The 24,352-nt window shown below is 40.5% G+C and overlaps 1 protein-coding gene across 1 annotated transcript in view; it reads left to right on the forward strand.

The window, feature by feature from the left end:
- Positions 1-24,352, forward strand: part of DUSP16 (dual specificity phosphatase 16) — a 60,912-nt gene that overhangs the window by 31,875 nt on the left and 4,685 nt on the right. Inside the window, exons 3-7 of the mRNA XM_041486020.1 lie at positions 1,962-2,542; positions 3,715-3,853; positions 14,031-14,194; positions 20,607-20,766; positions 21,450-21,573. Of these exons, the coding sequence (XP_041341954.1) occupies positions 2,312-2,542; positions 3,715-3,853; positions 14,031-14,194; positions 20,607-20,766; positions 21,450-21,573 (818 nt within the window). The 5' untranslated portion in view covers positions 1,962-2,311. The remainder of the gene's footprint in view (positions 1-1,961; positions 2,543-3,714; positions 3,854-14,030; positions 14,195-20,606; positions 20,767-21,449; positions 21,574-24,352) is intronic.

The raw sequence follows: 24,352 nt of genomic DNA on the forward strand, positions 1-24,352 counted from the left end.
ATTTCTAACAGCATCCGTTTTAGAGTTCTGTACTTTCTCAGCTGCTATATTTTCCTGTTATTACTTGAGCTTTAAGTCAGCAATTTATCCATCAAAACAAACTGTCTAGTTCACGAACAAACTGTCTAGCTTGCAAAGGAGCTGGAGCCAATTCCCACTAGAGCCAGTGGAAAAGTTTTCATTGAGTTCAGTGGATTTGGTATGTGGCAACCTTTGATGTGAATAAAAGAGAATCAAAATTTGTGACAGGACATGTTAAGAGAAATTTTAAAAATTGCAGAATACTATTTTCCGGGGGGGGGGGGGGGGGCATGTGAATTTGACATAACTATCAAGATTCCTCCCCCAGCACCCCCTCTTGCAAAATGTCATTTTGATAATCAATTGTCTTTTGATACCTTCCTGAGACTAGTGTATAATGACTCCTCTTTGAAGGGGAGCACACCTGCCAACAAGGTTCTTTAAAACATTTAATTAAAACTTGGAATAGTATATTTTCCAATATTTTCACTGTAGTTTAGAGCCATGTGCATTCCACTGATATGTGCTTCCATTTATCTGGGCAAGCTTAACAGCACTGTCACAACAGCACTAAATCGGGACAAATGGAAGATCATATTTTGTTAAGCTAATGTCTGTCAGTGTGGAAGCTGGTGTTTTTCTGGTATTGCCACATGAAACTCATGAAACAGCTTCCAGTTTCCTCTTTTGGGTTGTTAACATCAAGTTGGTACTTTTTTGCAGAATTTATTTTGCTTAACACTGTGTAAATGTAGATTTGTACAATGTGTCTAAAGAGTAAAACATCTTCGGACCTGAGATTTCCCAGTGCCAAATGCAACTGGCCTGTTGGTATAACAGGGCTTTTAATATAAATCTACTGATAGTTAGAAGTCATTACTTCTCTTGCAATTAAGGTAAATAACAAACATTTCAAATGGAAGCAGCAAGTCAACACTATAAAGTCTAAGTTCAAATGTGAGCTAAATCCCCAAAGGACGTAGCCTCGTGGTGGCTGCTGTCTGAGGAGTGTTCCTACAAGGACTTGTGCCATCAGAACGTGTTTTGGGACACTCTGAGGAGCCTAAGGGCAACTGTGAGGCAGTGCCACAAGGAGAGGGCTAAAAGGGTTTTACTGCTCTGCTGCTGCCACTCTTTCAGCTAATGTTGTTCAGATGCTGTCAGGATCTAATTTTAGAGAAATATAGTTTGTTTCAAAAATTATTTAGCACGAGTGCTGGGGGTTACGCACCTCACATAAGCATCACACAGCTCTAGGAAGAACAGAAGAGTGCTCACTGCTTTACCTTCCAGTAGTGTGAGACCTCATCCATCTCTGGTGATTAATTCAAATAAAATGCCTGTGTCCTCATGTGGCATCTTGTCCTGGTTTCTATTCAAGTATTTCCTTCAGAGAGGTGGATGTAGGTTTGGTCCTTTCTTTTGAGTAGTTTCAGTTCCCCAACTTGCAGTGCTGTTTTGTGAAATATTTTCCAAGTCATTAAACTTTGAAATGTTTAATATTTAAAATGTTTAAGTGTTTTAAAAACAAATTTTACTTCTTACTAAGTGGTGCAGTGCTGAAATGCGTTTAAATAGTTTTGCTATTGAAAGGAATACTATGATTTAGGTCAGCATCTCTTAATTATGTTCTAACAAAGTCTTGTGAAGAGGCAGAGCTAGTGGCAACAAAAGTCTGCAATTAAGGCAGGGTATGTTGCCTGAAATACAAGATAATTGTCCAGGCAAGATGGTTGGAATGGATTCAGAGCCTGTAGTTGCCAATGCTCTCTCTAGGTGTTTGGCACATCCAGCAGAGGGGAGAACTCCTCAGGAATGTGTTTATTCCATGTATGGCCCACTGTACAGCTAAGCCTCAGAGCTGAATGTTTTGTTCTGTGAAGTTTCATGGCCTCATCTGGTTTGTGTTTTGTGTTTTTTTCATCTTCCTCTTCTTACAGGCTCTCAATCTGGTGTAAAGCTGATGGGTGGGAGCAAAGGTAAAGAATGATGTAATGCAGCAGCAGCCAGAAAGCATCTTTTGTGTGAATTGTGAAATGGCCACTCCGTAGTCATCTCTCGATGAATCAGACGTGAGGGGCCGCTTTTTGTACATCAGCTGGAAGCAGGAGGAGACACTCAGCCCAACAGCTCTTTCTGAAAATGGATTTAACTTTTCTTTTGCCAGTCGCTACCAGCATGACCTCATACACTTCTAGTACAATGGTGTGGCTAAGCCTTTGAGTACACAGCCATTACATCATCGCAGCAAATTAGAGAGGGCGGTGGGGAAAGAGGCCTCCGTGTTGTCATGGCCCATGAGATGATCAGGACCCAGCTCATTGTCGCCGAGAAGTTGGTGGCTTTGCTGGAGAGTGGGACAGAGAAGTTGCTGCTGATTGATAGCCGCCCCTTTGTGGAGTACAACACCTCCCACATCCTGGATGCCATCAACATCAACTGCTCCAAGCTCATGAAGCGCAGGCTGCAGCAGGACAAAGTTTTGATCACAGAGCTCATTCAGCATTCAGCAAAACACAAGGTAGGGGTCATTTTCCTGTTATTTCTTGTATTTGTTTAAAGGAGTGGCTGGAAAGCAACTTGTAATAATTTTTCCTTAAGTATTTAATTAAATTAAAAAAAAAATCAAACCAACAACCAAAACCCAACAAAATTAGAGGACTGAGTTTAGCTGAAATGTTACCTGATCAAAGAGGGTATTGGTTACTATTGAGTTTATCATTGGGATTCTTTGTAGAATCAGTGACAGAGTTAAGGGGAGGGATTTAGAAATTACTCAGAAAGAATGTTCTCAGGATTCTTGTGTGTCTTGCAAAGCACAGTCTCTCAAATGTATGTAATTAAGGCAGAAAACATTCTCTCCTAAACTTTGAAGGATTCCTGGGGGTCTGTGGTGGTGGGGCTTGCTTCGCAAGTGGTCATTTGGTTTGCAAAGAAACTGCCTCTCTATCAGTCCTGGCTCCTACTTGCTGTTTAAAGGGCTTTTTGTGGGGGTAGTTTGATGAATTTTGGTGTTTGTTTTGTTGTTTATTTGGAAGGAGGGGTGTGGTTTTCTCCAAATAGTGTTATCAGTGAAAAGAAAATAGCTATGCTATTTAAAATTAAGGTGTGTCTCTGTGTGTGTGGAGGGGACACTGGGGGGTTTTTAATCCATTGACATTTGTTTCACGTGTTTTGGGTACAAAAATAATCTACTGTGTTCTTGCTTTGACATGTTAAAAATGAAACTTTTTACGTTGTATATAAATTTGTGCAGGTAACCACAATGTGTGCGGCTTTGAGGCAGTTTAAGGTCTCTTTACTGTTTATGTACAAAACTTTCAGAAGTTTATGTACAAAATTTTCAGAAAGTGAGGCAGGGCCACCTTCTCAAAAGCTCAGCTTTTAAACAAATTCACCAGCCTAGCTGAAGGTAGAGCAATTCACCAGTGACATAAAATGACCAAATTATAGAAATTTGTGGAGTGGGCTTCAACTTGCAGCAAATAATCAATTTACAAACTCTCCAGGGAATTAAATCTGAGACCTTTATGAAGTATAAAATAAAAACTGTTTAGTGAGCAAGTGCATAAGAAATCTATATATCTGAACTGCTCTTACAGCAAATATGTGGGAACCCTGATGGAGGTGATAATGTGGTGCTTTTAATCATCTTCCTCCTTCCTGTTTTACTCTGAGTTCCTTGTGTTTCAGATTGAAATTGATTGCAAGCAGGAAGTGGTGGTGTATGACCAAAGTTCCAAAGATGTGACCTCTCTCTCATCTGACTGTTTTCTTACTGTGCTCCTGGGCAAACTGGAGAAGAATTTCAGCTCTGTGTATCTGCTTTCAGGTAAGATGTAACAAAAGAAACCCCTTCCAGGTGACATGTAACAAAAGAAACCTCTGAAACACTTGAATAAAGAGAAGAAAGAAAATGCTGTTGGTATAGCAGACCTGTACAGTTTTACACGTGCTGGTATAAACTTCAGTTACAGCAGAGACTTTTCTGTAGTTCTTTTTGCATATAGTGACACTCATAATAAATGCAGTGCTTAGAAATGGCATCTTACAGGGGATATATTACACCATTACTCTGTGTACATGGAAATGGAGCAATGCAGAGGTTTTTAGATGCATATGTCTTCTACTTTAGGGTCAAAAAATAGTAAAAAAATGGGCTTCCCTGGTTTTTAAAGTATTGTACATGGTAGGAAGAAAATCTCTTCCTTACTGAATTGGTAATTGCTAAAATAAGAACAAAGGAAATGATCTCCCAGAGTTACAGAGATTAGTTTGTGTGACATTTTAAACTTCAGCTCCCTAAGTGGTAGCACTTTATTTAGGTCTTTTCCTTCACCCTCCTTCTTTATTTTTGTTTTTATTTTTTATTTTAAATCCCAGGTCAAAGCACCTATAGAAATTCAATTCCTTATAACACAGGATTTGCTGCTCTCAGCATGTGCTAGTGCCATTATTTCTGTCATGGAACAGTAGACAGTGTTCACAAGAAGGAGCAAGGAGGGGCCTGAAGTAGATCCCAGGCTGAAAGAAGAGGGAATGACAAATTTAAATAGGAAATCCATTGCAGTGATTGGGTCAGTGATCTAATGAAGTGTACACCTAGTGTCTGAGAAATGCTGAAACACAGGGACTGAATAATGGTGAGAGAAAGGAAATAACTCCTGAGAGATGCTTCCTCTTAGCAACAGGGTTTCACTACAGTTTGTAGTGACTTCACATGACGGTGAGAGGTTGTGGTACTGAGAGAACTTTTCTCAACTTGTTTTGAAAGTGATTGCAGAGAAAGTGAATAATTTCTGCACTTGGACATGAGTTTGGTGTTCATGTGAGCTTTACTTACAGTAAACCAAGTGGGTTTTGCTTTGGCTAGGGTTGGTAATTTTGTTTTCTTTGCTGCCTAGGTAAGAATTACATCTGTGGGTGGTGGATTACAGTATTAGATTAAGTAGCTCTTCTTACATATGAACTACCAAGAATTGTGTGGTGTGTAGGCACAGTAAATGCTTAATGCAAAAGTGCTGAAAAAAGTGATTAATACTCTCTTAAACTGAAAATTGTTATTTGAAAAATAAGCCAGTCTAGAAACAGTATTTCCTCAGAAATCCTTTTATTGTTCAAATTCCCAACTCAGCTCAGCTGTCCTGAGGAGTTTTTTAATAACCTGAAGCAGATTACAGCTCCGGGCAGGAATCAGACTATCCTCAACTTAATTTCCACGATAGAAACACCTCTCTTACAACTGAGAATTAGACCTCATGGCAGGGAGGTGTTGGGAAGGGACCAAGCACAGGAAAGTGTCATGAACTTCCCTTCCTCACACTGTTCCTCACTTGTGTGAGACATGTCTTTGATCTTCTGGCTCACCTGCTGGACCCTGTGAAAGAAGTGCTCAGAGTCTCCACTCTCAGACTTGCCTGTGGCTCTCCTAGGAATGCACAGGACCAGGAAGGGAATGTTCCCAGCTTCCCAGTGCATCATCTGGCCAATCACCAGTTGCATGTATCATAATGATACTGGGAGAAATGGTTTTCTTTTCATTTCCAGCACGTGGTCATTTTCTGTTCAAGATGAAAATGTTACCTAAACCACAGGCAGGATGGTAGTGCACATGAGCTGAGGTGAACTCAGCCACACACAGCTGGTAAGGGTTACTTTGGGAATCTAATGTGTCAAAATCCTCCTTATAAAAAGCAGAACTTTTACTTTAGCATGTCAAATGGCAAAGAGCAGGTTTGAGAATTTCCTCTGATGTTTGTTTGCATAGCTAGGATGGGGATATTTATGAATGCAAAGACAACTGATGGCTTTAAAACCAGTGGAAGAGGAGGACAAGAAAAAAGGGGAAATATAAGGAAATTATTTACTACTGATCTATTACAGTTAAGTGCTTATTTCATGTGCTTTTTTTTTTTTTTAATCTGTTAAAAATCTAGTTACTCAATGCAAACACAAGAAATCTTTTAGGATGTGGGGTGAAGGAGAATTGGGTAAATTCAGTCTTGCAGAAAGCTCCTTGGAGTTAATTGATATGTGGCTGTAGGAAACTAGATAAAATATGTTGTCTCAGCAAGCTGATGACGAACTCTAATAAATGTTTATGGCCCATAATGAGGGCAGGGGTCAGTGTACTGTGTAAAAAGAAGAACTTTTGGACTTGAGTTTTCCATATGCCACTAAATCTGGTTTATTTAAAATAGCAATCTTAAATAAACATTTCAGGGTAGGAAAATATTTTTTGTTGGGATAGAATAAGACGTATTTAACAAATATCTGAAATTCCTGCCTCTGCTCTTGTTGAAACCCCCCATTACTGAGCACTCTGATGCCCGCTTTCCTGATATTCTGACTGGTTGATTCCATCAGAAGGAAGCCTCTACTGAGAGAGGTAAAATCTTGCTGAGGGAATGCAGTATTCCCCAAGCGGTCCCATAACCCATGGAGTACAGCCAGTGTTGGCAGGGAGGAGATGAGAGTGAGAGAAGAGTTTAGCTCTGAATCACCCCCTTGAAAATTTTCCCTCTCCATCAATTTTTAAGAGAGCCTAGAAAAGCTAGTACCCTTGGCCACAGCCAGGCCTCTGACTATCCTCCCGCCCTCTGTACCTAAAATGCAATTTTCAGTGTTCATTTAGTGCCATAATTGTTTTAAGCACTTGAAGAGTGGGAGTAGGGTTTATTACTTTCATATGTGTATCCACTTGCTGTTTTTTGAGAGAGAGCAAGGTTTGACTAAAGTAGAGCTCACATAACATTTCTCAAACCCAAGAATAACTTGTTAAGTTTGCTTTTGTTTTGGATACCTCTGGATGCTTGTGAAATTTAATTGAGTGAAATTATGGTGACTTTTTTTGGGTTTTTTTTCCCTTAAAGGCAGAAAGGGCGAGTGAGGGGGTCCACTCTGCTCTTTGTACTTGCCATGCCACATGGAATATGGCACTTGGGTGGGATGGGAAGCTTGACCCCATCACACATCTTCCCTTCCTTGTTTGCTTAACCTGCCTATTAACCTTGTCTTACCAAAGGCAGAAACCCTCCTGGGCAAAGAACTTCCCCTGCTACTGTGCTTGTAAAACACCTGGAATAACGGGGCTGCTCCGGAAAAAAAACACCCCTGGCTTTCCCAAAGTGTGAAACCTTGGATCCTGTGGAAGGACTACCCGTGGCTGAGGAGGGGGGACAGGAATGGGATGGGAGCCCTCCCAACAGGGCTCTCCAGCCTGAGCTTATGTAATGGAAAATGGCACGGGTCCCTGCGGAGCGGAGCTGGAATGCGGGAACTGTAGTGCCTCTGGAGCTCTGCGGCTCGTTTAAACAGAGTGGAAACATTGCAGATTCATAAAACTTGTGAGTCAGAAAGTTTACAGCTTTCCTTCCTTACGGCAAGGGAAAAAATCTATACTGCAGCTTTTAGATAAACACGTTAATGTTCAACAGGAATGTGACTGGGAAAGAGCATGAAGAGCCTCTGAGGCAAAGCAAACTTAAAACTTTGGGGTTTGTATATTTTGTGTTTGGTATAATGCTGTTTGATTTATTTGTTTAGCCTAGTTTTCAGTAATGTTACCTTACTGCCCTGGCACTAATCACTATTTACAGTAACAAATTCTAAATTGCTATTTAGAAGGGGAAAAGAAAGCCCCAAAAGTTACTCAACTGCATACCTTTGGTAAATACAGGCATTTGGTGAGCCGTACTTAGAATCATAGGGCCTAAATGTTATGTTTTAGAGGTAGTTGCAAATTTTCCTGCTTTTTTATTCTTTATTTCCTTTAAAAGGTAAAATTAAATGAAAAAGGAAAAAAAAAAAAGTATGGCAATATTCCTTTTTAAAAAGGGATAGCAATTCCTTTTAAAAAGGGATAGCAATACAATATTTATTTATTTATTTATTTAGTGACAGATTTTTTTAATAGAAAATTGTGAATAATTCGTGCCCTTAATGAAGAAGAAAATTCTGGATTTAATGAAGGTGGAATTGTCTGGTAAATCCACAAGCTTCATATTGTCCTTCTTGCAATGCTGTCTGAGTACATGCATGTAGTCTTTGGTTTTCTGACTCATCACTTGGGTCTCAGACCTTTTCCACTCCCTGCTTTAAAATAATGGTTTTTGATGCTAAATTAACACTGTTGTACTGGCAGACAAATAGGTCTTGTGCGAAAAGGAAGGAAGTAGCTTCTAGTCTGTTTTCAAGAATTCATTGAAGAAAACCAATTTCTCCCTTTGGTTTTTTCAGAACAGTCAGAATCCAAAACGGGGGAAAGCAGAAGTATCTGATTGGAATGGCACTTCAGAAAAATGCCAGTTTACTCTGTTACCAGCGTGCCTTGTCTCTGGTCTTTTCCAGCAGACTCCGTATGAAATAAGGACACATCCATTGTCTCTTACATCTCCATCAGGAGCACCAGGCAGGATCTTTCTCTGCCTCCTGGGTGAGGCACATGGAGCTGCAGGGCCAGCTGGAGCTGCAGGGATGTTGTATTAAACACTTATTAGGCTTTTCTTAGCCTGGAGTTTTAGGGAAGCCAAGCTCTTAGGGGTTGCCATGTTGTCTGTGTCTCTGCTGTCACCCACAAAAGATGTTTCAAAAACTCGTTGGTCAGCTTCAATAAGGCTTGACAAAAGGAGTCATTAACTGAAAAAAAAAATAATGGAAGTTCTGGTGAGCTGTATGAAATGAGCACTGGTACAATGCAGAGCCTCAAATTAGTGTCTCTCCCTGAAAAGCTGGGAGTGGATTTGCTGGTGTGACCAAGCAGCTCAGGGAGCTCAGGCTGGAGTATGCAAGGATCTGCTGTGAGATGGGCACTGCTGGCAGGTGGGATTCCTTGGTTCTGCAGCCCTTCAGTGACGTGGATGAAAAACATGTTTATGTAGCCTGAAAGTGGAAAGCTGCTCCTCTGATCTTTGGAGTTAGTCTCCATTAGTTGGAGAAGATGCCAGAGACTTTCATCCTGGTTACCACCTCTTCTCCAGCTCAGTTTCCTCTCTCCTCTGCCTTGGCCACACTGCCAGGCTCTGGAGCTCAGAAGCAATTGCTGGGGTTCTCCATCGAGCTGTAGCTGGCCAGGCTCACTGCAAACATGTGAAGGGATGTGAACACCTATTTTCTCACCTTTCTTTCATTCCAAGTTAGGTTTCGTGACTGCATTTATAAAGAAACAGTACAAAATCCTCATGGCACAAATGCACTGTCAGCTTGTTTCTCCATTTTTAACTGTCAGGATTTGTGTATGCATGGAGCTGTCACCTTTGTAGGCATTGTCTCTGTACTTGGACGGAGAGTTACACATTAAAAACAAGGCACACCTAATGCTAAGGTCCCCTCTTTTCATCTTTCCCTTTCCTTGCAGAGATGTGGAACCTCTCAGTTGCACCTCAGCTGTTGCTCTTCAGTTCCACATGCAAACTTAACCCACCTTATCTCTGAAGCACAGTCAGATCTCTGTTCCTGTGTCTGCTTTGTCAGGCTGCACATGCCCCACTAGCATGAGCAGCTCTCTCTGGATAATTAAGGATGAAAATTCTGGTGCACATCTCTGCAGACACTTGATGATGAAAAGGAACTTGGCTGTTTCAAGAATTGGCTGTTTCAACAGTAATGAGATATTAGGATTGCCTCCTGATGATTTTTTTTCCTTATATGTTAGAAATACATGTAAGTTGAGAGATAGGATGGATGTATGAGGAAGCGTCTGTGGTCTGTATTGTGAATGAGGAACAATGCTTGCATTTTGAAAACTGATTTTGTAGTAACTGATGTTTCAGTTTAGCCTTTTTGCTCTTCCCTGGGCCAAGTCAGTACTTAGTATGTACCCTGTGAATTTGTCTTGTCTAAGTATGGTCACATCTCTGAATGGTTTGACATCCCATTGAAGGAAATATAAAGACCAGGAGGAGGAAGAGATACCAATGTAACATAGAATGAACATAAGAACTATCCACCTGTCCTGTTATGACGTCATTTAACTGGAAAGGTTTTATTAAATATTGGATAAAAACAATGAAATATGATCTGCATTTCACAACTTTTTACTAAGTGTTCAATCCAGACCTTTGGGGCTTAGCTCATCCTTCATTTGCAAACCTGCAGGGTGGTTTGCAGAGCTCTGTCCATGATTGCAGCAGGGCAGCTGGCAGCACTGGAAGGCTCCTGCTCTTTTTCCACAGAACACAGAGAAATGAGCTGCTGTAACTGCTTGTGCTTCCCAGGAGTCATTCCTCTGGATTAATTTATGTGTTTAGTGGTAATTAAACTAAGTAATCATAAGGATCTGGATGGATTCCATTCCCTCAGTGAAAGGAAGCTCTTCACAAATCAACAATATTTGTCTATCATTTGTTGCTTCCTGATTCCATATTCTTTCCCTGCCTCTTCCTGTTTCTAGCAAAGTTAATTGGGAATTCTGTTTATATAAGGACTTATGCAGTGAATCTATAAGGAGGAATAACTTTTACTGCAGAATTTTGCTGAAACTTTTCTCATCCGTTCGGGGTTTGGCCCTGTTTTGTTTCCTGAGTTGGCTGAGAAGGGAGCTGACACTTTTGATACCAAGATTCCCTCAGAGGTCATACCTTTATGATCCCAGCTCTAGTTAGGGAAGCCTTGATCAAAGGGAAGTCTGTAGTCACCACTTTGCAGAACCATAGCAACAGGGCAATCAAGTAGTTTACTGGATCTTGCCAGATTTCTGCTAATGGAGTGGAGGCTTGTAAGCAAGAAACTCTTTGCTGTAAGGACTGGGAGGTGTTGGGTTGTCTGCCACACACAAGGGCTGCAAAAGCAGAGAGCTTTTGGCACCTTGACATGGTTTTGTAGAGACATCCTGTTGAATGTCAAGAGAGCTGTTTCAGCTCAGCTTACCACTAAGAATACAGAAAACCTGTGTGGTTCAGAGCTATTGAGGAGAGAATATTTTGGAGTTATTTGTCAGTCATTTGTCAGTCAGTATTTCCAAGGCCCAGTGACATTTATCAAAGAATTCAGTGAAACTCTATTAACCCAGCAGCTCTGTTAATGATGTGTGGATTTTTGCTTTCCTTCCCCCCATAGTTTCAACATGCTCTTGCAATTGATTTATTATTCACATGAGGCTGAAGCAGTGGTGGGAGAAAGGGTGTTATTAAAAACTAGCTCCAGAAGAAAAGTGTATTTTCTCTAATTAAAACAAACTGCACAATGCTGCCAATGTCCCTGTTCCAACTGAGGCAGGTAATGAGATTTAAAGGAAAAAAATTGCCTTCTTGCAAAGGTCATCCCCAAATTATGGAATTTGAAACAAAACCTGTCCCATTTTTCTTTCAAGGCTCAATTTTCTGTTCTGCATTCCTACCTGTAGACTAAATTAATTTTCCAAGTGTTTAAGGTTTATTTTTTGAAAACTGCTTCATTTACAGCAGAAGTGTACAGCTGGTCTGAGTGCTTAAAACACTTTCCTCATAAGAGGCTCCTCATGTAGACTGGTCACAGATTCATCTGGGGAGCCACCATCTGTGTTAGAAAACAGAGACATTTGAAATAAGTCCCTTTTCTCTATACATTTTTCGGTGCTGAGGGGTTTTCTAATCAATTTCCCTGTGTATTTTAAAAATATGTATATTTTGTAAGTTAATGCAAGCAAATGGTGATGGGTACAGTTCTTTTGCACAGAAATGAGTCTCATAATGCCATGACAGCTCAGTGATCATACATGTACGTGCTGTTGTTCCACACCCCTGATAGTTTGTGGCACTTCAAGAAATTGCTACTTAAGCAGGATGCATATGTGAGTGTGTTTTCTTAGTTTGGGATTTGCTTGCTTGTGGGCTTTTAAAGCAATTTTTCCATACACACTGACCTAGAATGAGTTTTTCATATTGGGAAGTGCCATAAATCAAAGCCAGATTCATTGAAAAGCTACTAACCTTTTGAAAACCTGGTCATAGAGAATGGCAGGGAAGACAGCTTAATATTTGAAACAAATCACTGGCTTTGTGCTTTCTCAAATCAGTTCAGTACAGATACTAACACCAGGTTAAAATATGCTCAGAGGACAGGAGGGTTCACTTGGTGCACATGTAAAGGCAGACAGTATAATGTCAGACTTTGAAGATTTGAGAGTTTTGTGAGTGTAATTCATGTCGTAAAGATCCTGAAGCAACATGTTACTAGGAAAGCATGAGTAGAAAAGAAGAAACATGACTTTGAAAGGATGAATGCCATAGAGGAAGCACTGAAACGTCTAATCTTGAATCATTTCAATTTGCCTTGATAGTCCTGGAATAGAAATAAAATAAGAGAGTGCTCCATATCTTAGGATGACAGAGCATGGCTTCCATCTCCCCAAAATCTCAGGTGTTTTGCACATTAGCTTCCTGCTTAATTTCTTGTCACAGGTTTCACACAGAAATGAGACCAATCCCTTGGTAGTTTGGAATACTTTTTTTTTGCTGAACTTTTCCCATATAGTCTTTTGCAAAGGTAGCACAGATGTAAAATCCTTGCTTCTGCAGCTTCTTTGTAAGAACTTCTCTATTTCCAGCCATGTCAGTTCCAGCCATGGAGAGGATCCACAAAGCAGCCATCAATGCTCCCAGAAAATAAAGGATAAGCAAATGAAACCAAGGCAAATACATTATTTCCTCTTCTTCACTATCCTGTCAAAAAACTGCTTAAATTCAATCTTAGAGGTATATACTGCCTATAAATTCAAGGAATGCTTCCAGTAACTAAAGGAAAACATTGGGCTATACAAAAGAAAATTTAGCAAGTATGTGAGAGAATTGTTTTGCAAACTCTTCCTCTCATTCGATGGAACAAGCAGGATCTGTGCTCCTGATGGGCAGTGCCTTAGCTTGTCTCACAAAATAGTCAAGTTATTTATTTTATTTGTTCATTTATTTATTTATTTATTCAGCAGACTGAGCAGGAATTAATTCATAAAATGTTTGCTCTACAATCTGCTTGCTGGCTTTTTTTATTAGATAAAATGGGTTGTTACACACTATTGCCTTGGTAATTCAACATTTAATAATGATACAGATTTTAAAAGCTAAAGAATAGACATAATTCAGGCAACGGTAATGCAAGCCCTGGCAAAACAGTACATTAGCTTATTCCTGAGTAATTTTAATTCACATCTTCAAACTGTAATCATAGTGAACATAGCATTTGGCAGATTGAGCACGTCAGTGCTTCAATTCCTTGATGATAAAAAGGTGTTCTGTTCTGAACAGTTATAATTACTCTTCCTTCAGTTAAAACTCTGCTCATCTGGGAGGAAAGAGCTGGGGATTTTCACTGTACTTTGCAAGTCTTCCCTCTGCTTCACCTCCCCCACTCGAGATGGAGAAGCCTTGGCTTGGTGTGGTTTTGAAAGATGAAACTTCTTCCAGTGCCCTGGATGAAATACATTAATTGTGGAGCAGCACACAAAATAGGTGCAGGATGTTAATTAGTACTGTAGGATTTTAAAAGTAAGCATTACCAAATGTATATTAATGCTTTTACCAAATGGAGCAAACATGACTTTTTCTTAATGAGCTCTGAGTGTAAAGCTGATATGGGAGAAGGAAATGTCTAGAAAGCATCTTGGTAGGGTGGAGACTAAAAGGTGTGCCAGCTTATGGTGTGGTGGGTGCTGTGCCTGTTTTTCTGAAGAATCATTTCCACATATTAACAATGGGAAGAAGCATCAAAAACTTCTGAGAAGTGGAGGGAGAGAAATAAATATTCCGGGCAGAGTGGGAATACGTAGCCAGGCCTTGGCAGCTGATGTATGGTTCCACAGAAAGATGTGTATTGCTTCTCATATTCTAGGGAGTGGAAAACCAAGGATTACTGTGTTTCCCATTTTGTCTGGAAAGCCACAAAGCTGACCTAAGGAAAGGCACATGTACAGCTGCTCTGCCAAGGCTTTCCTGCTGCCCCTCAGTGCCTCCCCCTCTCCCATGCTAAATGCTGCTCTCCCAGAACTGGCACGGGCACCACCACCTTTGTAGATTAAATACCTGCTCTTCCTCTCACAGGTGGATTTGCTGAGTTCTCCAGCTCTTTTCCTGGTCTCTGTGAAGGAAAATCCACACTCATCCCTACTTGCATTTCTCAACCCTGCCTACCTGTTTCCAACACTGGCCCAACTAGAATCCTGCCTCATCTCTACCTTGGGTGTCAGCGAGATGTCCTCAACAAGGTGAGCGTTCTGGCTGCCATGTGGGTCACTGGGTGTCCTCAGCGAGATGTCCTCAACAAGGTGAGCATTCTGGCTGCCATGTGGGTCACTGGAAGGAGAATCTGATCTCCAGGGATCTTCCATCATTACAGCTATGAAGCAGCAGCAGTGGAAGCAGGTAATGCACAAGCCATGGAAAGCTGTGGGAGAAGCAGTGATCCACACACCACGTAATTAATCTATGGGTCACATAATATGAAACTTGGGTGTCTTTCTCCTTCATCCTGGGGCAGATGGAATGGTACATTCCTCAGGAACCTATCAACCAAACTGTCACATCTGCCATGACAGCAGGTCAAGTGCATTCCTGTCACAGCTCTGACCTGCTTGTTTTGGCAGGTCATGGAGGTTGGCACAATTATATTCATAGTTACAGCAGGACAAAGGAAGATTGTCTGGTTTTAGTATTTCCTTCAAGTTCTAGGAAAAAACAGCATTTAAACACCATGAATTGTATAATAAAGGATTACTGCAAACAAATCTTTGTGCACCTACTGAAATCAGTGGGGTTGTATAAAATGAGCTTTTATGGTCACACTGCATTAAGAAACTTTTACTGTTTCTAAGTAATTTCAATTACTAAAAATTAGTAATTTCTGCTCCTAAAGAATAGAAAAAAAAATCATATACTTAAAATAGTCAGCAAAATTATCAAATAGAGCAGCACTTGTAAGATGCTGGACTATCAGATGAGTAAGAGAGATTGTCTCACATTGCCATGGGTCTCTACTCCTATGTGTATCCACAGATGTTTGCCTCCGTGAGGAGCCAGCTCACACTGCTTCCAATCTGCACCTTGGGTCCCTTCAAAGGGAATTTTTATTCCTTGTGCTGCATGTGCCCTCTTGCCTCCCATGCTCTCTGACAGTCCTGTTCATTAGTTGAATCCTCCAGCCTTCATAAGCTGGCATTAAATACAGGGATGGGGTAGAGGGAAGGAGTGCTTCACCCTAGTATTTTGCCCTAATTACGTGCAAAGCTTATGTGTATGTTTTTTTTATCCACGTACAAACCTTAAGCCAGGACCTATTATAAGTAGTCCTGTAACTGGATAAAATTTATGTACTTTGACCATTTTAATTTCTTTTTAATTTTTTTAATTACTTCTTTCAGTTTCTTCTACTTTTGCTCCATCCCAGTCTGGCCATTAATAGGCTATTTTTTAATTTTTTCCTAAATTTTTAAGGGGTTTTTGACACACAAGCAATAATGTAGAAGGTAATAGTGCTTTAGCAGAAAGCACAGAAATAGGGGATAGTCAGCAGTCATTGCATCTGCTTTGTCCTTTAAAATCTTCCTTGTCTTTACTGCCAGGTAGCAAGTCAGCCATTCAATTCAGTGATTCACTTATGATGATGTCAAAGCAGCTTATTACTCTTCCTACCACAAAAGTAATTTATGGTCTCCAGACAAAAGACAGTAGGAACTAAGTAATTAAAAATAAGAAGCCCTCTTTCAGTTGATAAGGTATTAGATGTTTTTATGCTGTTTGTGTCAGTGTGTCTGCAGTCTTGGTGTCACTTCAGTGTGGGTCAAAGGAAACTCTGCAGCTGCAGATACTTTAGAATTAGTGCAAAAGGCCCAGGAGCTGGTCAGATTTGCACTTCTTCACATGTTCTTGGTACTGAAAATCAAGGATTACTGTGTTTCCTGTGCTGTATGGAGAACGACACAAATGGTAGCACACCACCTATTCAGCTGTTCAGGAAGTTCTTACCACCTGGTGTCATCCCTGACAGTCAGTGTTTTGGAAATTCTTCCATTGGTGACCTCTTAGATTTCTTACCCATTTTTAGGACAAATACAAATCTTTTGGTCTCAAATCTGCTAATTTTTTTTTTACCTTGTCTTCTTTCTTGGGCATGTCATTTTTTGGCTGCACTAAACAAGACCTGAGTGCCAGTGGCTTATCTACCTCTTATCTACATCTTCAGATTCCATGTTTGCCTCTGGAAAATGCAAAATGTTTTCCATCTTTAATACCAGAAAATACTAAGAAGCTGTGCGAACAAATTACAGTTTCTAACTCTCAGAAGGCACTTGATGTTTTCCCCAACACCAGCAACTCCCAGTTTCCTGGTTTCATCAGTTTCTGGACTTAACTAAAAGTTAGTGGTAGCCACACACTGGCACATTAGAAACACAAATAATGGATCTCTGCTGCTATTCCTGCAACATGCTTGGCTTCTGGGAAGCCTGGATCCTGCACAGAGGCTTTGGGGAGAGCAAGGAGGATGACTGACTACACTGATTGCCCAGAAACACATGGCAAGAAATCTGGGAAGTAAAAAACATTCAAAAGCAGAGGGCCAAAAACAAACAAAAAAAGCAGGGACAAGTAGCAAAGTGCTGTCTCTGTTAGGACAGTCCAGGAGCTGCTAAGTGGCTACGTCTGCAGGCTCTAGTTTAATGGCCTTGCTGGGGCTACTGAAGAGAGGAAGTCAGCTTTCTGCTAAGATTAAAATATCTCTCTTCTATTCAAATCCAGATTTTTAAAAAAATTTGCTGAAAAATTCTAGTAAGATTCCCCAAACTTAAGATGTAGTTGTATACTGACCTTATTTTTGCCTTCAAGTGCTGTGAGTTTTCATGTTTCCTTCCATTCTCTGGAAGACCAATTTCTCTGAAATTAAATAATCTCAAAAATATCTCCAGGAAACTCCTAATCAGCACTACAGATCTACCTGATGAACTAAAGATGTGAATTTTCATCAGGTTTTATCAAGATGAGCTTATCTCTTCAGAATCTTTATAAGCTTACCTCCAAGTGCCTGAGTAGGGAAATGCTTCTGTTGTTGCAGAACAATCCGTATTCATGACCTTTTCAGAATACTAATGCTATTTACCATTAATACCTCTGCTGATAATGCTTTATTTAGGAAAGATGCTCAGCCACAAATACTTGATTTCTGTCCTTTAGCAAAACTAATGATTCATTTAGGAAAGTCATAGGAGAATTTTAATATTTTTTTTCAGATTTCTTTCCAAATGTTTAATTCTGAAAACATTCATATTTTTTGCAGTGTTGAAATGCTAAAAATCCCCCAAGAGTTCTATCATGAAAGTTTGGTCATTTTGGGTCTCAGTGTGCTACATTGTGGTTATTTTCCTGTGATAGACTGGTGGCATTGCAAGACAGTATTTACTATTACAGAAGATCTTCCTTGCTCTTTGTGAAAAAGAGGAAAATTGCATTCTAACCTACATAGGAGTAACACTGTCTTTTCTGAAAGTTAGTGTGACAGAAAGCAATGTGTAGTGTGGTTATGGGCCTGAAGGAGATTCCTACTTACACCTCATGGCTTGTGCCAGCATTTAAAATGTATAATTTTCTGCCTTCCCACTTGCATAACTATTCTTTTCTTCCAGACCTGGATTTTATTTCCTGGAACAAAATAACATTTTAAGGTACTATTAATTTTCAGATTAAACAAGTCATAAAATGTAAATAAGCTTACAAAAGAGCATTTACCTTCTTTTCACAGAGTTGTTAGTATTAGGATTTCTGGATCTTCCTCCCATCGTAATTCACTTTTTCCTCTTGGGTGCCTTACAATGAAGGCACTGTTATGGTTATTACACTGGAGCATGTCACAGTGGGAATGATTGATTCTTCAGAACAGAAGGAAGCATAACTTCTTTCTTTAGCCTCAGTCTGAAAGACAAGCACTAATAGTTTGGGGTGGTTTTCTTGGCTTGCAGATTTCGGACTTTGGCGTCTGCAGCCTTCTTGTTCCATATGAATAATCAATCCTACATCAAAAACCTGGCATAATTGTGATGGCTGGACTGTGCAGCCCATCGATGGTTATGTTTTAAAAGGAATAATAAGGTTTTCTATTCTTCCCAATTCATCACCCCCCTTAGCTATGTTCTTAACAAACCTGACCGTGGCAGTCCATTTGTTAGTGAAACCTTCACCACCCCGCTCTTTGTACCTGGGAATTCAGGACTCTGTGTGTGCTTTGTGGATATTCCAGTTGCTCCTTGCTCTCCTTCAAGCAGTGACAACAGGGAGTGAGCTGTCTGGGGTCAGTATTTCAGCCCAGTGACCTAAAGCCAGTAATTGTTTCCCAGGATTTGGTGCTGAAGAGCTTTGGGATCCTGGAAGGGAAAAGCTGTGTGGTCCAGGACAGTGAGGTGGGGATGTTGGGGATCAGGGGTCTCCCTGGCACATTTAACATACCAGGAGTCCAGTTAGTGCCCTCTGCCAAGAATCCCATTCCCACTAACTCTCCCCTCTGGATAATTCCCAATATTCCTGTATTTCCTTACAGCACTCCTGCTTTTAGGCATGTCAGTGTGAGAGTGAAATCCAGGCAAGGAAGGTGCAGCAGCAGCAGCTGTGGAAGGCAGGCAGGGCTGGAGGCAGCCTGGTGCTTCAGCTGGGGGATGTGAAGGAAGGGAGAGGGGCAAACAGGGACATACTGGAATTTGTTGATGAGAAACTGAGCTATACTGGGAATCTGACCCATGAAATTAGCAAGGCAATAAGCACTAAGGCTGAGAACTTACCTTGACACATACAGCTCTTTTCCTTTTTTTTTTTTTTTTTTTTTTTTTTTTTTTTTTGTGTGTGTTTTGTTTTTAATCATTGCTGCAAATAAGATTTCTGATTCTTTTCTTTGCAAGGAGTTGTCCATCTCCTGTTTCCCTTGGATGGGTGTGTTCATGACATAATACATGTCCCTTGGTTTAATGTGCCCACACCTCCAGCCTCTGCATGTGTTGATGTGAGGGACTTTGGATGAGAGGTTGGAGGAGCAGTTCATTTTGCTCCAGGCAACAAAAATCAGCTCCCTAGCAGAAATTAATGTAAATTCCTTCTTTACAACCACTACTAGCTGGACTTTATGCACCTTCCTCTGAAGTGACTGAAGTAGATTCACTTCTCCCCTGCAGCTCTTGGTTCTCACTCAGCATTTAATTTGTGCATGGATATCCCTGTGTGTGTGTTCATCCCTTCTACACACTCTGTGCAATGAGTGTGCGGTACCAGAGCTCAACGTCACATGTTGGACTGCTCTGACTGAACAAGATAGAGTTCTGGCTCTTCTGCTAAATAAGCATCTCCCTGTTTCTCCTCACTAAAAGATGTCTATGCTTGTAGAAAGAATTTGGGGAAGAATCAACCATTTGGCTTTGTGACTTTGTATTTTTCTACTGGTAGGTCTCCAGCTGAAATCAGCAGTGTAAGAATTCGTTCATGCTGCTGCTCCTATGGATTGACAAACTTTATTATATATCTGCTATGAAAGAAAAAGGATTAAAACCAGATTTTGGGTTGTTTTCTTTTTCTTAAGGTTTATTTTGAGATAAGGGTTTCCACAGAAATCTGGCCAAAAGCTCCCCAGTGTTTATGTTCAGTGTGAGTAGTGTCCAAGCCTAGTATTGCATGTCACTTACTGCCAGATCCTCTCTGAACTATGGCAGCTTGATAAACATTACTCTAGCATGCTAAATTGTTCTTCTGTGTCAAGATGCTTCCTTGGAGGAGACTGGATGGCTTGTGGTGGAGCCATCTCTACTTTTCCAGTACTTCTTCCATATGTTTTTGTACTAAGGTGCCCACTGCATCACAAACTACTTTGCACAACTCTGAATACCATGCATATGGCGAGATGCAGAAAAGAGCTGTCTCTCTTTTACTTCAGTCATGAAAACTGACTTACTTAAAAGCCCAGTTGACTCTTAAATATACAGAGTGTCTTTGCTTGTTCCTGTGACATTTCTCTGAGAGGCAAGAGGTCTAGAGACTGAAAACTGAAATTGTACATCACAGAGCAGGACTTCCGCACTCAGTGCTGTGTGGAAATGGTTTAATTCAAGATCTTAATCTCTTTCCTTGAGGTTTTGAAAGAGCTTTGCACATTCCCTTAGAAACAAGAAATTCCTGGACTTGAGAGGTGACTGCAGAAGGCACCTATTTCATTTCATATTTCCCACCAATATCTGTGATGGGGCAATTTCAGCCCTAGATATGTGATCTGGAAAACACATATTCAGGTCAGCAAACTGCATGTGGGAAGTGTTTGTTGTCAGCTTGCATGCTGAGAATTTAAACCAAAGTAGCAAAAAGTTCATTCTCTTGGAAGTGATGTTTCAGAGTAGCAGAAAGTATTCTACCATGACTTCTGTTCTTTGTTAACTTTATTTTTATGGGATTTGCAGGCCATATGTTATTTGGACACACTGGATGTCTCATTAGAAGTTGTTAAAAGAATTTAAAGCTGAGGAGTTGTCTTTTTCCTAGAAGAATGTCCCTTACACAGCTAGAGCAATTCCAACACAAATTTCAGTTTGGTCTTTAGCTTTGTAATGTGCCAAAGGTACCATTTGACTTTTCTAGGCTTAATCTTCCTCTCTTTCCCAGGAGCTGATGCAGCAGAATGACATTGGCTACGTCCTGAATGCCAGCAATACTTGTCCAAAGCCTGATTTTATTCCAGAATCCCATTTCCTCAGAGTGCCTGTGAATGACAGCTTTTGTGAGAAAATTTTGCCTTGGTTGGATAAATCAGTTGATTTTATAGGTGAGCAGAAAATTTTAATTCTCTCTCTCAAACTGTGTTTGGGTTTCTCAGTGTGTCTGCTGTGCTGTTTTGGCTGGAGAAGCACCGAGTTCTTTCTGGGTAGTGTGAAAATACCCTCAGGATCTATGGACATGATCAGCATCACTTCATAAGCACAGGAGCAAAACGTGGGGAGATTCTGTCACTGCATATTCCTGCATTACAGAACAAAGACACTTCAGAGCTGCTTTCAGGCAGCCTCATAGCTGCCTGATGTATGTCTGCAGAGAGTGGGTTAGAAATTTGGACATACAACTTCTGCCTTTACCTTTGGGAACTGAACTAGCCATATTTGAACTGGCCAAATTGTTCCATCGTGAATGCTTGCTTTTTACTTGTATATAAAATTAGAAACAATCACCTTTCCCAGACATCTAAATAGGGCTGTTTATGTGCACATTAAAATGAGCTATGCTGTGACTGCAGGATATTTCCTGTGTGTAGTCATGCTTTTTCTATATCAATGCTACTACACAGTGCTAGAGGAAATAAGTGAGTTTTGTTTCAAGCTTCCATGAGATTTGCAATTAGTAGTTCAATTGGAAGCTTTGAATAATTTTCAATAACACTTCTTTCTTTAAAAACTTTTTATCCTGGTGTGATGCTGCTGAGTTTGACAGTTGCCAATTTCTTTTGCCATGTAGAAAAAGCAAAAGCATCCAATGGCCATGTGTTGGTGCACTGTTTAGCTGGGATATCTCGCTCTGCCACCATTGCCATTGCATACATCATGAAAAGGATGGATATGTCCTTGGATGAAGCTTACAGGTAAGGACAAATCTTCCCTTCCTACTAACTCTTGTGCCTCTTGCCCTGTTTTTAGGGTGGATGATAAAAGGTTCTATGACCAAGGGCAGAAGCAGACATTTTATCTGGTAGTTCACTGGCCACATTTGTTTTAAGCATTGGTTTTCTCCAAAAACAAATTAACGGTATTGAATAGATATCACACAGCTAATATTGATTGCCCACTGCAGAATGATCTTTGATCCAAGCAGGCAAATACATGGAATGTAAACTGTTTATTCAGTGTATGTGTCTTGTCCTGCTTCTGGCCAGGATGGGGTTAATTTTGCAGTAGCCAGGAGGTTATTGTGTGCCACCTCCTGTCACTGCTGGGAGCAGGGGAAGGGTCCCTTCTGAGGCAGGGTCGGGTGCTCTGGGGCTTCCACACAGTGTGAATCATTTGCCTTCTTTCTCACACCCTCTGTCATTACTATGGTGCTGTTACTGTTCATTTTCTAATCTCACCACTGTTTCCAGTAAATAGTTGTTACCTCAGCCCACGTGCCTCCAGCTCTCCTCTCCATCCTGCTGCAGAGGAGCAGTGCACGGTTTGGGAGTGTTTTGGTGGGAGCATCATTTCTGAACCACAGCTGCTGTGTACAAACACACAGTGTAACAGCATCTTGTGAGCCACAGGGACAGCAGAATGGTTGAAGAGAGAACTGAGGGTATTTAGAGCCACACTTGGGACAAATGCTGGGCTGGATCTGTCTCCTGCAGTTTGGCAGTGCTCACAAAGAACTGCCTGACAGTGAAATGCCCAGGAATGGAGAAAGCTTCTTTGTTGCTCTTGAAGTCAACAAAAACTGTGTGAGAAAGCATTTTGAAGTATCACTTCATTTGGCATTTGGTAATATTTGTGGAGACCCCTTCCCTTTCCTCCTTTACAGATACCATTTTTTCTCTGCTTGGATTGTGAACACTTTCCTACCCACCAGGTGTCTTGGTTGATTTCTGTATTTACTTTAACCAACTGCTTTGTTGTGTTGTACAGAAAATGATGATTTTGTTTTTGCTGGGCTCCCTGGCACAGCTAATGCAGGAGTTATGCAGAACCAGTTTGAGTAATTGCCCTGGAGGAGGGGCAGAGGAGCCCCTTTGGAATCAGCTGTGTGTGATTCCAAACCACCATCCCTAAAACAGGGATGAGGACAGAGAGATGAACACTGGATATTGCCATGTGGAGCATAATTTCCACTGAAATTTTTCTTTTAAGCTGTTGAATGTCGTTATGTGTGCAGTGAAAAAACTGCATGTAAGAGGTGCCTGAGCTACAGCTCTCTCCTGCTGTGTTTGGACACTTCCTACATTTCCCTACTAGAGCCTGCTGGTGGCTTGGTGTTATGCAGGAATTCCAACATGGAACAGGTGTGGTTAAGAAGTTAAAGCTGGGTTTTTCAGGTACAGATCACAAACATGAATTGCAGTCCATGTGGATAGATACTGTGCAAGGTGTGAGCTCAGTGAAAAACCTGCCTGGTCTCAGGCTGTAGTGGCTGAGGGCAGAGCTGTAGAGAACTAAACACTGCTAAAATGCACACACTTCAAGGAACTTCTTCAGGGAGCTTCTAAATTCCTCCATGAAATCTCTGCATTAAATTCTAGTTTGTATCTTAATCAAAAGCATGAACAGAGTGTGAAGGATTCATCCCACTAAGTCTTTTTCTCTTAGAAGTTAGCAACTGCTGTGAAATTTAGATTATATTTCGTCATATTTCCTTTGATATGGCTCAGGGAGAATCATTTGCAGAACATTTCACTCATTGGTTTGGGATCTCTTGTTGGCCAAGCTTAAAAGAAAAATACTTTTATTTGAATTAGTAGAAGTCATGAGATAAAATGTTTGTCTGACACTACTACAAAAATAAAAAGGTGATACTATTACTTGAAGCCAAAGTCAAAGAAATAAACTTTTAAAATATTTTGTATAATGGACTATTTAACAGAAATAAACATAAGTATTAAACATTATACATGTTTTCTAATTGGAAAAAAATAATACATATTTTGAGATGAAAAAGCTTGCAAAGCAGGGCATCCAGCATGCTCTCCCTACTCTTTTCATTTTAAAAAATTCTAGTTTTAAATCTGGGATTGCCCAGTGTTTTGGAGACAGAGGAGAAAGTGGCAAGAACAGAGTGTTGGCGAGGCTACCACAATCCTTTAATAACTAACCCAAGTACAACAACTTTGACTGGAAAAAAATGAACAAAGACTATGAATTCCTGGGAGCAAACTGCTAAAAACCTTCACATCAAATGCTAAGAGGACAAACTACAGAGTTTCTCCTGAGGACACTCATTAGATTTCTCCATTTGCCAGTGTTACACTTCCTGGTGGAAGTTTCCACTATCAGCTTGTGCAATCTGATATTCCAGGTCATAGTGTCAGCTTGACTACTCCTGGGATTGTTTGTTCTCTGGCAAATTAAAAAAAAAATAGTAATAGAAAATGCAAGTTTTGACATTGTTCATGTGCTAGCATGTACACACATCCACAAGTACACCTTTCCATTTTTCTCACACTGCTTTTAATGACTGCACACTCATCCTCTGTACACTTCCCCAGACAGGTTTTATTTTTAATAGTATTTAATTTTCCCAGTGACACATTGTATGTGTGTTTGTACTAGATTTAGCTCCTCGAGATTTCTTCCCTTGTTAATTCTCTTGTCATCTGGTTAAGCATAGTTCCAGGAATGTTTCTTAAAAAAAAAAAAAAAAAAAAAAAAAAAGCAAAACCGAAACTGGAGGAGGAGGGA

Source organism: Pyrgilauda ruficollis, unplaced genomic scaffold (assembly GCF_017590135.1).
Source record: "Pyrgilauda ruficollis isolate IOZ18807 unplaced genomic scaffold, ASM1759013v1 scaffold73, whole genome shotgun sequence".
NCBI lineage: Eukaryota > Metazoa > Chordata > Aves > Passeriformes > Passeridae > Pyrgilauda > Pyrgilauda ruficollis.